The 14,719-nt window shown below is 37.1% G+C and overlaps 1 protein-coding gene across 9 annotated transcripts in view; it reads left to right on the top strand.

Annotated features, from left to right (window-relative positions):
* Positions 1-8,647, top strand: part of DGKB (diacylglycerol kinase beta) — a 675,344-nt gene extending 666,697 nt beyond the window's left edge. For all 9 annotated transcript variants that reach the window (XM_070264567.1, XM_023639309.2, XM_070264566.1 and 6 more), the window contains one exon: positions 7,021-8,647. In XM_070264567.1, coding sequence (XP_070120668.1) covers positions 7,021-7,128 — 108 coding nt within the window. In that variant the 3' untranslated portion in view covers positions 7,129-8,647. The remainder of the gene's footprint in view (positions 1-7,020) is intronic.
* Positions 8,648-14,719: the final 6,072 nt, after the last annotated feature.

Genomic DNA, 14,719 nt, shown 5'->3' with positions numbered 1-14,719 from the left:
TATTCAATTTGGAATGCCTAGCACTAAACTGAAGTAAGCTGGTACCTAGTAGATTAACAACAAAGCTAATTAAAGCTGAGTGAAATAGGTTATTTGGTTCCCTTAATATTAGTTCTCAGCCACATGTTTTGGGGGTGAATATAAGAAGATGCTGGTCAGTCAGTCAGTCAACAGATTCTTATTGGCCTTACCCCTTAGGAAGAGAAGCAAAATGACAAAGAGACCAGGGCTTCTCAAATTTAAACGTAAATATGAATCACCTGGAGATCTTGTTACGAAGCAGAATCTGAGTCAGAAGGTCTGGGGTGGGACAGGGGAGTCTACTTTTCTAACAACGATATCTGTGCTCCTGGTTTGTGGACCACTTTTGCCCGGCTCCGTGGCCAAGTGGTTAAGTTCGCGCACTCTGCTGCGGCAGCCCAGGGTTCGGATCCTGGGCGTGGACATGGCACTGCTCGTCAGGCCACACTGAGGCGGCGTCCCACATGCCACAACTAGAAGGACATGCAACTAAGATATACAACTATGTACTGGGGGGTTTGGGGAGATAAAGCAGAAAAAAAAAAAGATTGGCAACAGATGTTAGCTCAGGTGCCAGTCTTTAAAAAAACACTGGAGTATAAGACAATTACCTGCAGAGGGATTTTTTAGAAATCATTTAACGTTTGTACCAAAATAATATATGCACATTGAAAAAACCAGAATGTATAGACTTTCAAGAAAAATAGCCAGCCTCTGTGCCATCACTTCTGTGTCACCAGGGCTGCTCTTCGAATTCTTTGGCTGTCTTCTGATCATTTACTCCGTATCTGTAAACAATACACTTGGCTGCCGGTTTTTGACCTATTAGTTTTGGGTATTACTTCATGCTCCAGAAAAGCGATTTTTAACACTCTTCTAGTACTCTATTTAATTCTCTTACTTAGCAGTAAGAGTTAATACGTACTGAGTGATTTTTATGTGCCAGGTAACATTCTAAGCATTTTGTGTGCATTGATTCATTTAGTACTTACAAGAACCCAATGAAGCAGATCCTATATTAAAATCTCTTTCATATCGGTGAAGGAAATGAGTCACAGTCACTTTCCCAAAGTCCCCAGACAGGAAGTGATGGACCCAGGCACTTTGATCTTTAACCATTATGCTGTTCTGTTTCTGAAAAATTATATAATAATTTTGTTTAAATCAATATAAAATATACAATCATGGAGACTGACTTATCAACTGTAGAACCCACAATCACATTTTCTTTCCTATAATACTTTTAGAATCTTTTTTTTCTCTTTGCAAAGTCATCATTATAATAGTTCTCATTTTCTTTAAAGCTCTAACACATCAATTTATCTGTTATCCCCACTCCCCTTCTTTGAATGGCAGAAGCCCTTTCCTGCAGGTTTCTGTCTAGGTTTCTTGCAAATCTATTATCCTGGGTCTCAGTTGTCATTGTGGTGTTTTTCATAGACTTTATTTTTCAGAGCACTTTTAAGTTCACAGTAAAATTGAGGGGAAGGTACAGAGATTTCCCACGTACCCTCTGCCCCTACACATGCATTGCCTCCCCATTATCGCCACCCCCACCAGAGTGGTAATTTGATACAATCAGTGAACCTATGTTGACACATCATAATCACCCAAAGTCCATAGTTTACATTTGGGATCACTCTTGGTGTTGTACACTCTGTAGGTTTGGACAGATGTATAATGACATGCATCCACCTTTATACTATCATAGAGAGCAGTTTCACGGCCCTAAAAATTCTCCATGATCTGCCTATTCATCCCACCCCCTCTAACTTCTGACAACCACTGATCTTTTTATTGTCTCTGTAGTTTTGCCTTTACCAGAATGTCATATAGTTAGCATCATACAGTACATAGCCTTTCCAAATTGGCTTCCTGCACTTAAAAATGTGCATTTAAGATTCTTCCGTGTCTTTTCATGGCTTGAAAGCTCATTTCTTTTTAGCACTGAATAATATTCCATTGTCTGGATGGACCATGGTTTATTTATCCATTCACCTACTGAAGGACATCTTGGTTGCTTCCAGATTTTGGCAATTATGAATAAAGCTGTTATAAACATCTGTGTACAGGTTTTTGTGCAGTCATCAATTTTCAACTCCTTGGGATAAAGACCAAGGAGTATGATTGCTGGATCATATGGTAAGAGTATGTTTAGTTTTTTAAAAAAGCACCAAACTGTCTTCCAAAGTGGCTGTACCATTTTTGCATTCGCACCAACAATGTATGAGACTCCCCGTTGTTCCACATCCTCTCTAGCATCTCCTGTTGTCAATATGATCCTATGTTTCCTGAATCTTTCTTAGTCCACTCACTTGTTTTGCTGAAGAACACCCTCAAATATGTTTCAAAGGGATATAAAAGGTAAATTCTCTAGATCATTTTATGACTGAAAATGTCGTCTTGCTCCCCTTGCATTTAATCAATACACTGACTAACGATAGAATTCTGGGATAAAATTAACTTTTCCTCTTGGGTTTGAAGGTGTTTCTCCATTGTCTTCTAGCACTAAAGTTTTTGAGAAAGTCTGATGCCATGCTGATTTTGATTTTTCTGTAAGTGACCTGTTTTTCCTCTCAGTGGACATTTAGAATCTTCTTTTTATCCGTGTGCTTTGACATTTCACAATAATGTGCCACTTGATCTGGGTAGGACAAGGATCAAAATGTGATTGGCAGAAAAGGGAGGGAAGGTTCTAAAGGGCAATCGCTGGAACAAAGGTGCAGAGGTGGGCGTTAACACGGTGTGCTTAGGAGAGCTGAGAAGCAGCTCGCAAACCTAGCTCTTGCACTTACCAGCCTGAGTGGTGGAATGCCGGTTATGGAACCTGTCTAAGTTCTTGTCTTATATCATAAAATAAGGATGCTGACACCTACCTCCCAGGCTTGATGGAATGATAAAACCAGGTAATGTAATAATAAAATTGTGAAAAAAATTATTCTTTTGGTAGCAGGTATGAGAACTCCTTGAAGGGAATGGATCTGTTTCTGTTTTAATCTTATCAGAATATTTTGACAAGCCCTTAGATGGGCAATGTGGCCTTCAGGGGCGAATTATAAAAGGTGGTAGGAACATTTGACACTGAGGAACAGTGAACTAGGAAAGAAAGTACCAATGAGTTGGGTCAAACCTGCCCGGAGAACCAGTCAGGGGAGAGCCTCCTCTCTTCCCTCGACTTTGGTAGGGCTAAGGAAAGTCTGGAGGGAAGACAAATGTCTAATTGCAATAGACACTGTTCACTGTCTGCCATAAGACATAAATCCCCTCTCTATCCCTTTTATGAAATCATACTTCAATTCTACACTCCGCAATAAAAAATGCTTTTACGAGAGTAGACTTTTGTTGAGGGCAACTCAAAGAGATGGATGAAACAGGTAGCATCTGAATAACGTGTATAAAGTGCTTAGCATAATGCTCTGCACACGGTAAAAGCCAAATTTTGTTATTTTTAATTCCTGTTATTCTTGGTATTACAATTATGAGGTGGAGCTATCATACTATGCAACTCTGACAATGCGATAGAAACAAGAAAACTGTGTCTTGTAATCCTTGATCTGATTTCTATGTGTGCATCTTTATTTCATATTGAATAATTGTAAAACTGAAACTGAAATCAAGTTTTTTCTCATTTATGTTTTTAGATGTGTCCAATCTTAATGTGAAATAGAAAGATAGAAGTAGAAAGAGTCAGGGGACAGTAGAAGTGCCTGTCTTCTGCCACGGTTACTTTCCAAAGGAGCGTGGGATACATAGAAATGAAGAGTATCAAAATAGGAGGTCTCCATTCTATTCCTGACATTATTTATCTTGCACTTTTTAAGCAGGTTTTTCTGCTTTCATGCAGCCATTCCAGCTTCTAGGAGCCCCATCACCATTGCTTATGATCGCCCACCATTCTCTCTCAATTCTAATCTCAGATTCTCTTCCAAACTAAACAAAATCAAGTTGCAAAATGCCTTGCTCATAGCTGGTGCTCAATAAATATTTGATGTATTGAGGAACACCTAAAAAGTAACTATGGAAACAGTCAAAGAGAGCCTAATGTTTGGTTCATATCTTCAAATTGCTGAAACTTAATACATTCTAAATTCTTTAGGGATAAAATCTGCTCCTTACTCATTGTGTTTCTAGTCGATAGCAGGTTCTCAAAGAAATAAAAATACGAGAGCATGGAATGTATACAAAACAGGCATCTGAGTCATTATTCCAGGTCTAGTGAGGGCTCCTTACCCAGGTTTCCCACAATCTGAATCTGAAGTTGCACTTAAGTCTCTACAACTTTCTGAAGCCCACACCTGGACTTTGTGTGACTACAACACCAACAATTCACCTGGACTGGAATTATTCTCGTCCTTAATGGAGTAGTTTTTGCTTATGCTCAAATATACAAAGTCATGTAATTATCCAATGAGATAATGTATGTAGAGAGCCAGGATATGTCATAGACATTTCCTGAATGCTAGTTTCCTCCAACTTACCTCCCCTCGGAGGAAAACACAGCCAATTGTTTTTCATTTCCATAAACAACAGATAAAAAAGATGTAGGTTTAATTTTTTACATAAATAGTGTTAGATCCAAGAAAGAGTTGTGTACTCTGAACATAGGAGTAATTAAACAACCAAGAAGAGATATTGTAGATAATTTTTAAAGTAGAACTGGCCGTTATCCTGCTTAGAAATTGAAAACCAGAATTCTGTATTAGTCAGTAGCACGGACTAAGAGTCCCATTGTGTCAAGAGCACTGAATGAGATACTGTGCTATTTTTTTGAAGGAATAACGTGATTTCTTTCAAAAAAGGATCGCCAACATAAAGATAGCCAAGAGCAAACAAAATTCAAATACCTAAAAAAGCCAAGACCAAACAAAATCTCATACACAATAATTTGTGGTATTTTGGCTATGCTTTGTCATAAATTGATGGTAACCTTATATAAGTGTCTAGAACAATATATTTCTTCCAATGTCTTAACAACAATAATTTGTAATAATGACCTTATTTTGCAAAATTTTGTAATACTATTATACCCTCTAACAGATTTGGTCCAGCAACTGTGAATCAGAAATGTATACTTTCTTTCTTTAGCTGCTAATGTCCTGTTTGAATATAAGGTTATCATACAAGTAATATGTGATAACTGCTTCCCCAGGTACTCATTTTAAAGTGAAATTTTTGTGTAAAGAGATTCCTTTTCACTTTCAGCATTAAAACAAATGGTGCCTTTCTGCTTAGCCTCCTATTTCAGCATCTGTAACACTGTTGAATGTACTTGTTAAATTTCTCTTTCCTACTTGACTATAATTTCTTGGGGACGGAGATTGTGCATTATCTATTTATTAAAAGTTCCTGGTATGGTGTCTGAAGCATAGTAGGGGCTCAATAAACTTCGTGACATGAATAAATGATGTTGTGTTAGGTCCTGTACAAAGCTAGGGTTCAGAGGAGCTCAAAGATCACTGGCATAAGGTACAGTGTAATCTAAAACCGAATTAAGGAGAAAATCTGGTGGACATCTTTTTCAGTCTACATAGATAGATGCACTCTGGCATCTTAACTGGCTATCAGTTCCTCAATTTAAAGTAACAAAAATAAAATAAAATAAAAATCATATACCTAGCAAGTTGGGGCTGGTCTAGCCTAGTGGCCTTTTACAGGTGCAATTTATTTTTACAGTAAAGAGAACACTGACTCTTCCAAGAATAACCTGATTCCAACAGAGTTGAATAAAGTTGTTCATTTTTCCAGGTTTTTGACATACTTCTGTCTTTCTAGACCGTGAAGTAAATCTCCATTTCCCAAAAGCCCCAGTGCCAATTTTAATGATCCCGTCCACGTGACATGCATTTTTTTTTTGTTTCATTGCTATTAGTGAATGACAAGTGAAGGATATTCATTTTAACTTGAAAATGTCAGGTATGCACTTTAAGAGATATATTCTTGCAGCTTTTAATGAGGTGGTGTTTCTTTTTGAAAGAAATACTCATCTCTGATGCGAGTGCTGTGCAGGTGACAACTGATATTTAATAAGCGATGGTTCTTGTGTTAGTCGCAGTTCTCCAAAGAAAATGTCTCAGATTGCTTTTGAAAAACTCTTAGCGTCACTAGCCCAAAGGCAAGATGAGACCTTTTTATTACATAATGAGAATCATTTATTATCCTACAATGTATCTTAAAGTCACAGACAAAATGCCACTTTGATAATTGCTTTCAATTAGCTTTGAGCATAGCATATATTCATAAAATGTCTTCTCTAATTTAGACTTGAATTAGAGAAAATTGCAGACATAATCTACTTTAAGGTTGTCTCATTTAAGGTGATTCGTAGTTTTATATCAAAGAAATCAAAACGAGTAGCTTTAGAACAGTCTCTCAAAGTGTTTTAACCAGGCTTTTCAATATTTGATTCTATTCTATTACCAATTAATTAACAAATTAGAACGCCAGTTCATCATTGCTGACCTTTTATGCGCGTTAACTTTTGACTTTCATTCCTAATGATTGTTTTGAAATTAAACCTTGCAGATCGTGTGGAAAGAGAGAAACAATCTGATTAGCAAGATAAATAAGGCTTGCCTTGACACCAAGTACATCTTCACATTGGGCTATAACTGGGACTCTTGAATCCTATGATGGCGCATCTTTTCCTGCCTTAAGTAAATAATATGTAGCTAATGGTCAATAAATTGTACTAGATAATCATGTAGCCTAAACTAGGAGTTTTGGGGTGTTACAAGTGAGCTTAGAAGTAACATGATATTTAAAATATGATTTCAGTTCATTTTTATTTTTTGTTAGTACCCTGAGCATTAGAATATGGTTTAAATGCAAATCTTTATCTCCTTTAAAAAATATTTTTGAAATCATAGAAACTCTGTAACTACCTTTTACACTTGGGGTGTTTCAGTAGCTCATGAAATATTAGTACCCTAACAGAAATTCTCAGAACTTGGTGTTATATCTGTAGATTACTCTCTTTCTCTCTCTTTTTTTTTATCGTAGATAAAAATTACACACAAGAACCAAGCCCCAATGCTGATGGGCCCTCCTCCAAAAACTGGGTTGTTCTGCTCCCTCGTCAAAAGAACAAGAAACCGAAGCAAGGAATAACCCTGTATCATTTCATTCTTAGAGGTCTAATTAGCATAATTGGGCCATGGAACACTGATGCTGGAAATCTTTGAACCATTTCAAGTCTCCTGTTCATGCAAAATCATGGAATTGGTTTAACAGTTTTTGTTACTGAGCTAATGTAAAATTCAGCTATTAGAAAATTTATTGTCTCAGTTTTTATAGGCATCTTTGCATGAAGAAAGCAGAAGTTTACATGAAGTGATACTGCATATTTTTGTTGCATGCATCCCCATAGATTTTTATGTCTCTCACCCACTCCTCTCCCAACTTCCATTTACTAACCTCTATGAAAAACCTGTGAAACATAAAAAAGGAAGTACCACGGGAAATATGATTCTCAGTGTGGTTCCAATTATTAATAAGCAGTAATCAGTAATGCTACAATGATCATAATCACAGATTGCTTTACTTTTCCCTTTTAGAATAAAACAGTGTATTGATGATCTTTAACCTATGACTTCAGGAGAAACTTTTAACTGAAAGATTTTATTAAATAGTTGTCTATGATACCTTGCTGTACCTAAATAGGTTTTCTTTGACGTCTTAATGCTGCTGAGTGGAATTTAAAATATCAGGTATAAAGTTTTCTTGTGCTGAAAAATAGAAAGTGGTTTTGATTCTGTTTAGTTTGTTTTTAATTCCAGAAATAAGTGAAAACATGTTACTTGGCAGTCAAGTGTGGTAATATGACAAGCCTTATGCCTTTCTGCATGTGAATCTACAAGAAAATTCATAACCACACCAGTAACCAAATATTGATGTTTTAAACTATGTGCCTAATAAACTGTGTTTCCCACCAAAGATTCAGGAAAAGATGCTTGAGAGAAATGGGTTAATGCACAATTAATTAAACATTGTGGAGAATATTTATAGTCTTATGTTTAATTTTGTGATGACCAAAACTCTGGAAAAAAGTGAATTACCCATTAATTCTAATTAAAATTCTCACTTTCACAGACAATAGGCCATACAACACAGTTAAAGCTCAATAGCTGATTTCTTGCTTTTTTCTGTCGTTTATGAGTATAGATGTCTGTAATTTTTAATGGATCAGTTAAGTACACTTGAGAAAGTAAATGATTGTATCAGTTCCTTTCTAGTATAAATTGCTACCTGTAATAATATTGAACTCATTGAAGCAAATCATGCATGCAATTAGCAACGCCCCAACTCTAGTCCCATCTCTGTGACATTTCAAATGTTTATTTGGAAATAATGACCTGGGTCATTGTTTAAGGTGTTCATGGCATGGTTGGATTCTCTGATTGTTTAAAGAAATTATGGACTAGTATTTGCTTAGTGTTTCATTAAACCTATGGTATAAAATGAAATGCTACTCCCAGCAGTTTTGGTATTGTTCGTTCTTATTGACCTGCATCTCATCATTGCATGTTTTATGTTTTCAAACATGCCATAAGGAAAGCAAGTGCTTGAAATGCATGATTTATTAGTTTCTCTCTCCACTCTGCATTAAAGTACTAATGATTTATCAGTTCTCTTTTTCTATTGATTCATTCATCTTTGAATAACAAATAGCATCTAGTGATTCTGTTGAATGCAATCCTGTGCATGGATTTATGGATTTCAAGTGAAATTGCTGTAATTTTTGTTCTTTGGTTTGAAAACTCAACTGAATGCTGTTATATCAAATAGCTACTCTCAAGCAATGTGCTATAATGGAAGATTATGTATAAAGCATATTCTTTTAGTGTCCCAGGAAAGTTGGATGGTAAATATCAATCAACAGTAAGTTTAATTGCCTTGAAAATAAAAGCTTTTGAATAAAATTAAGACATAATTTAGCATTCCCAGGAAAATTATCATTACAATTGCAAACGCAGCACAGCAATCACTTGCCCTAGTATAAAAGAAAAAAAACTTATTTGGCGGAGCAGTAATCTAGACCAAAGGAAAGCTCAAAACACTAACAAATGCATTACTGACATAATGTTATATAACACACACATTGATTTTGTGTGTCTATGGTTACAGGTAATAAATATTTTCACATAAATTGACAAAATTTTCTACAATGCGCAGACAGGCTCTGTGTCAAAAACATATTCTGAAGCCACAAATTATTTTATGTTCAGTACAACATACAATTATTTCTTGGCTACCTTTTATAGTATATCGTGAAGGCAGGAAGAGTTTGTGAATCATTCTTAGCAATCTGTGCCCTGGAAGCTGTTGAATAGACAGTGGGATGAGGCAAATCAAAGAACCTGCCTATAAGGCTTTAATAATTGAAATCGTGGGATGCTGCTTTACTCAATGTAGCTGTGTAACTATAATTAGTGATAATCTTAGTTACATTTTTCAGTCAGTGCGATTCATTGGTACCATAATAAATGTTCAAATAAAAGTCAAATTTCACTTTCCCCAACTCAGTTTCTAAAGATACTGATGTGCTTGCCCGTCAAGTACGTGACTCCTGGGATTTGGAAAGTAGTTTTTAAAAACCTACTTTGATGGTTTTGAAATCAGAGAAGATATTCTACTCACTTTTATGACAGCTTCAAGTGGAGAATATATATTTTAAGGAAAATTCTAAACTGAAGGTTCTATGGTATATTAAAATATTGAATAATGAATGTTAGCTTTACAAGATGGAAATTTTTCTTATACGTGTGTGGGTGAGTGTTTGAGTTGTTGACTCAATCTCTTTTAAATATAGTAGACACAGCAGTGTAAAGTTTTAAGTGGATGAAGCTCCTATGTAAAAATTAACTGGGTTTGCAGGGGTCAAAGGAAAAGGGGAAAAGAGAAATGCACTTTGCTAAATATTGCCATACCCTGAGTTGATAAACAGAGAGAGATTCCAGAATAAACCTGGATATCCATGCTTCTAATAGGAATGGAAGTGTCTATGAAGAACCAGAAATTTTAAAGGATATAAATGTATTTTTCCACTGACATATGCATACCGTGTGCATTTGCTGCAAAAAGTACTGGTCAATTTATTGTGGAAGAAAGGAGATACCTCGTAGAAAGTGAAGAAAATAAAATGTTAAAACAGTTTTCATTTTAAACCGGTTATGTGATTACAGCCAGAATAAAGCAAAAGGCTCAGATGTTTACAGTAGTTGACCGCAGGAAGAAATTTAAATCCAATGAGAATCAATGAATCACATATATTTCCAGATTTTCTTCTTTTTTTCCTCTTTCAGGGGGATGGAAAGCAATTGCAAGTTTTTAGGAAAAATCTGTTTTGAACCTCAGACTGTGTTCTACTTGAATGAGACAAAATTCTTACATGGCTCCATTACCTTCTGTGTCAGTTTGTTGTTTATAAAAAAGAAAATGTACTTTTCATGGCACATATAACCCTCAAAGAATTATTCAAATATAATGCTTATATTCCAAATTAAAAGATTAAGCCCTTGTAATATATGTTGAGGATGTAAAATTTAAATAAATAAATAAACAAAAACCTGCAAAAGAGCTTTTATTTTGTGAAAAGAAGGAATCACCCCTTAAATCTCCTATTTAAATTGCATTCTATTTAAATAAAGTTTGAATAAACTCACATTGGAAGGATTCTATACATCTTCATTGTGTTTAAAAACATGGAATTCATTTAATTACAGTATCAATTATTTTCTCAGAAAGTGTTATTACGGTATCCTGCTTTTTGAAATAAAAATGTTAACCACTCAGTTGTGTCATTTCTTACTGCCATTTTGGCCAGGCTTTGTCCATGAATGAACTCTTCAAGCATTTGTCAGTCCACTGTGGATATTGAGATGCTTAAGTGTGCGTGCTCTGGGGCCAGATCTGGGTACAACTCTTGGATCTGCCGCCTACTCCCTATGTGACCTCATGCAAGTTATTCGAGGTCACTGTGCCTCAATTTTCTCAACTCTAAAATCAGAATATGTCTTTAAAAATAAATTAATTAATACATTAAAGAATTCAACCATGCCTGGCACATACATATTAATAAAGGACAAGAATATACATAGTACAGAAGACCTTATTCTGTTCTGCAAAAATGGTTGACAAATCTACTAGAAAAACAGTTGTCAACTTCAGGTTCAAAATAAATTGTCAGTGTATGTCCAGGTTATTTAGATAGTGTTACACTCTCCTAGCCTAATTCTCCCACAAAGTTATCTGGACATTTGAAGATGTGCCAGAATAACCTCCTACAAACTGTAAATCCAATCAAACACCATTAGACCACGCAGAGAAGCCTGCAGTTGGACAACTCCATAGCAATTTGAGGGTCAAAGTACCATAATGTCATCCTGACACCCATCACCAGAATCCTTGGCCACTGTCCAAAGGCATGCCTCTCTTAGAATCTCCATTAACAACTTCTTAATTATATTCTTCTCTGTGATTCTCCATCCACCACACCCCCACACCTCAAACACAAATTGATGGTATCCAGATTTCATTGTCAACACTCAAACTCTGCGCTGAATGCACATCTTTCCTCTTGCATTCGTTTTAACCCATCTCTCTTTGGAGAACCTCAGGACCTGTAACAGATGATTGGTGCTCATGCCTGTCAGATCCTAAAAGCCTCATGTAATAACACTGCTTTCGACAATCCTCCCCCTCCTCCAGCCAGCCAGTCACCAGGACTCCAAGGACTCCCCTTGTTCCTACTATGCCACCCACCCAGGCCTGGCAGGCCCTAAAGGAGAACCACTGGGAGGAGAGCTAACATCTACCAGCCCATTACACCTCCACAGCTCTCATATATGGGGACCTACCCTCTTTGCTCTGGACAGACCCAGCAGAGGAGTGGGTAGGCCTCACCCTGCCAGGCAGCACTCCCCCAGAGTCACCCTCTCAAGGGCTATGGTAGAAACTGCAGAATCCATGGACTTCCTGGATCTTTGGCTGTGAGAAAGAAGAAGAGAGGATGGAAAAGTAGGTGTGTGGACAATAATGGGAGGCATTCCACAGCTTGTTGTCTGTGGTATATGGAATTAGGGGTATCCTGTATATCCAACTTTCACTCTCCCTATGAATTACCACTGACTATTTCTCCATCTTTACCTGAATGCCCCACAGACATATTAAAATAAAAGTCTCCAAAATAAAACTCACCTTGCCTCTCAATATCAACCTCTTCCACCTCCTGGAGGACTTGCTCAGTAAATTGCACCAGTACTCATTTGGTCTCTCAAGTCAGAATCCCAGGAAAAGGCTCAACCACTACTTCTTCTAAATTTCCATTCATATCAGTCCCATCCACTCTACCACTTTAATATTTATCAAGTCCATTCCCTACTCATTATCCCTATTGTCTTTGTTCAGATTCTCATTTCCTACCTAGATTACAGTTATAGTTGGGTGGATCCAAGTTTTGTGGGTCCTAAAGCTCATACAATTTAGTGACATCTTACTAAGAAAAAGAATACAAAATTATAAAGCAAAATATTTCTTTAGAAAGAGAATTAATTGCCTGTTGCACTTCCATATGTTTTCCTACATTTTTTTGACTGCATCTTTTTTGGTTCTCTCTTTGCAGACAACAGTTTTGCAGTATTTTTCTACAAAGCAAATAGAAAAATAACTCAGTGTTTTCTTAAAGATGATTGAATAAGTTTTTTAATTGATAGTTTAGAAATTTATTTTGACATCCTAACTCCTGTTGGTAAAGTACCAAGGGTAATTCCTCCAAAGTTCTTTTTCTAGGGGGTGTCTCAGAGAATTCCAGCCCTTTGAGCTCACTAGTCATGGTTTAACTCATTCAGGTCCTCACTGGGCCAGGAGGCCAGGAGGCTAAAGTCAAAATGGCCACAAAGCATGGAGTGGAGCAGCGTCTCTTTGGGTTCCTTGTGCTTGAGGTCAAAATTAGTGCAGATGCTCACCTAGGCTACCCAGAGTGTTGTCTGGTGTCCCATGGATGTGGTGGCCTCCAGAGTGAGGCAGCACTCTGTGACTCTGCCATGTGACTGACCAGGCTGCTGCTTCCTCCTTATAGTCATTACGTTTTGGAATGGGCCCATGCCAGTAAGATAACTGGAAGATTCAGCTTGAGAACTTCAAGGTAAATCTGCCTTTGCGACCTATAAGAGAGTTGTAAACTTTACTCCCAGCTGCCCGTTTTACAGAATATCTTTCAGGGGAAAGTTACTTAAATCTCTCTAAGCTTCAATTTTCTCATCTGTAAAACAGGAATAAATATAGGACCTGTTTCAGGGTTGTTGTGAGGATTACATAGAAATAATTTTCAAAATTATTTTCTTTTAGCAAACATTCAAATCATATTGTTTAGCTGTGGTGGAAATGTAATAATAGTAGTGGTAGTGGTAGCAGCAGTACAATCCTCTTTATCCCCACTTCAATCCTTCCTCCACACTGCCAACTGTATTTTTCTAGAAATAGGTGGTAGCCCTTATCGGATCACCATTTTTAGTATGATAGGAGTCCAAAATCCTCAGGCAAATGAGGGCTTTCATGAGCTGGACGTTGTCAACCTTTCCTACATCTTCTTCCTTTTTATCCCCGTGTGCAAACTTAGCTCCAGCTACACTGTTATACTTGCATCGCACCAGACATGCCATGTTCTTGCAGGACTATGCACTTCAGCAAATTTTATACTCATTGGCACATTCCTTTCCTCAAGGATTAGTTCACCTCCATTTGGAAGGATTTCTGGGACCACCCTGGTCTAGAATGCACTGGAGTGACTCTTTGGAGAGTTGAGTCTCTTTGGTGCTCCTTTAAGACTCTGCTACCTACGATAAAGTTCTTTTACTCTGTATTTTAAGTGGTTACTTGTGTGATTCTCTCATTAAACTGATGAGTTATTTGAAAGCCAGTCCTGGGTTCTAGTCACTACTATTCCCATGGGGTTATCCTATATTTGAAATCCAATAATGTTTGATTGAGTAAATAACAAAGAGTCACCAAAACAACTCCTGAGTTACTATAAAATGTATTACTTGCTTCAGAAGAAAGTATATGAAAAGAAAAGAAAAATAAATAGTCTGTATTTGGTAAATTATAAGAAATTGATGTCAGCACAAAAAAAATATTTTATCCCTTATAAACTTTAGCTGAATAAACTTACACTTCATCCTGATGTCCTTCTCACCTCTTGTCACTTTCCCATATGCAAAAGTACAACATTTCCAACTTTTCAGTCAATTCAGTAGCTAATATGGCATGATTTAACTCACAAGTGGCTATCATCGGGCCAGAGCAGGGTCTGCATGCCTGGTGGAGTTGGGAGTAGTAGTCAGCTGTCTTCTATTCTGCAGGGAATGCTGGTGTGATGGTAGGCAGAAAAATAACCCCCAAAAGAAGCTCACACTCTATCTTTGGAACCTGTTAATAGGTTACATTGTGTGGCAACAAGGAATTAAGGTTGCAGGTAGAATTAAGGATGCTAATCAGCTGAGTTACCCAGGTTGGCCCCATGTAATCTCAAGGATCCTTTAGAGTGGAAAAGGGAGGCAGAAGAAGGGGTCAAAGAGAGATTTGAAGATGCTACACTGCTGCCTTCGGAGATGGTAGAGGGGAATCCACAAGCAAAGGAATGCAGGGGCCTCTAGATGCTGCAAAAGGTAAGCAAGTGGATTTTCCTCTAGAAGGAAAATGC

The sequence above is a fragment of the Equus caballus genome, chromosome 4, assembly GCF_041296265.1.
Source record: "Equus caballus isolate H_3958 breed thoroughbred chromosome 4, TB-T2T, whole genome shotgun sequence".
NCBI lineage: Eukaryota > Metazoa > Chordata > Mammalia > Perissodactyla > Equidae > Equus > Equus caballus.
The sequence above is the reverse complement of the archived record's forward strand: the minus strand, read 5'-3'. Positions and strand labels throughout refer to the sequence as shown.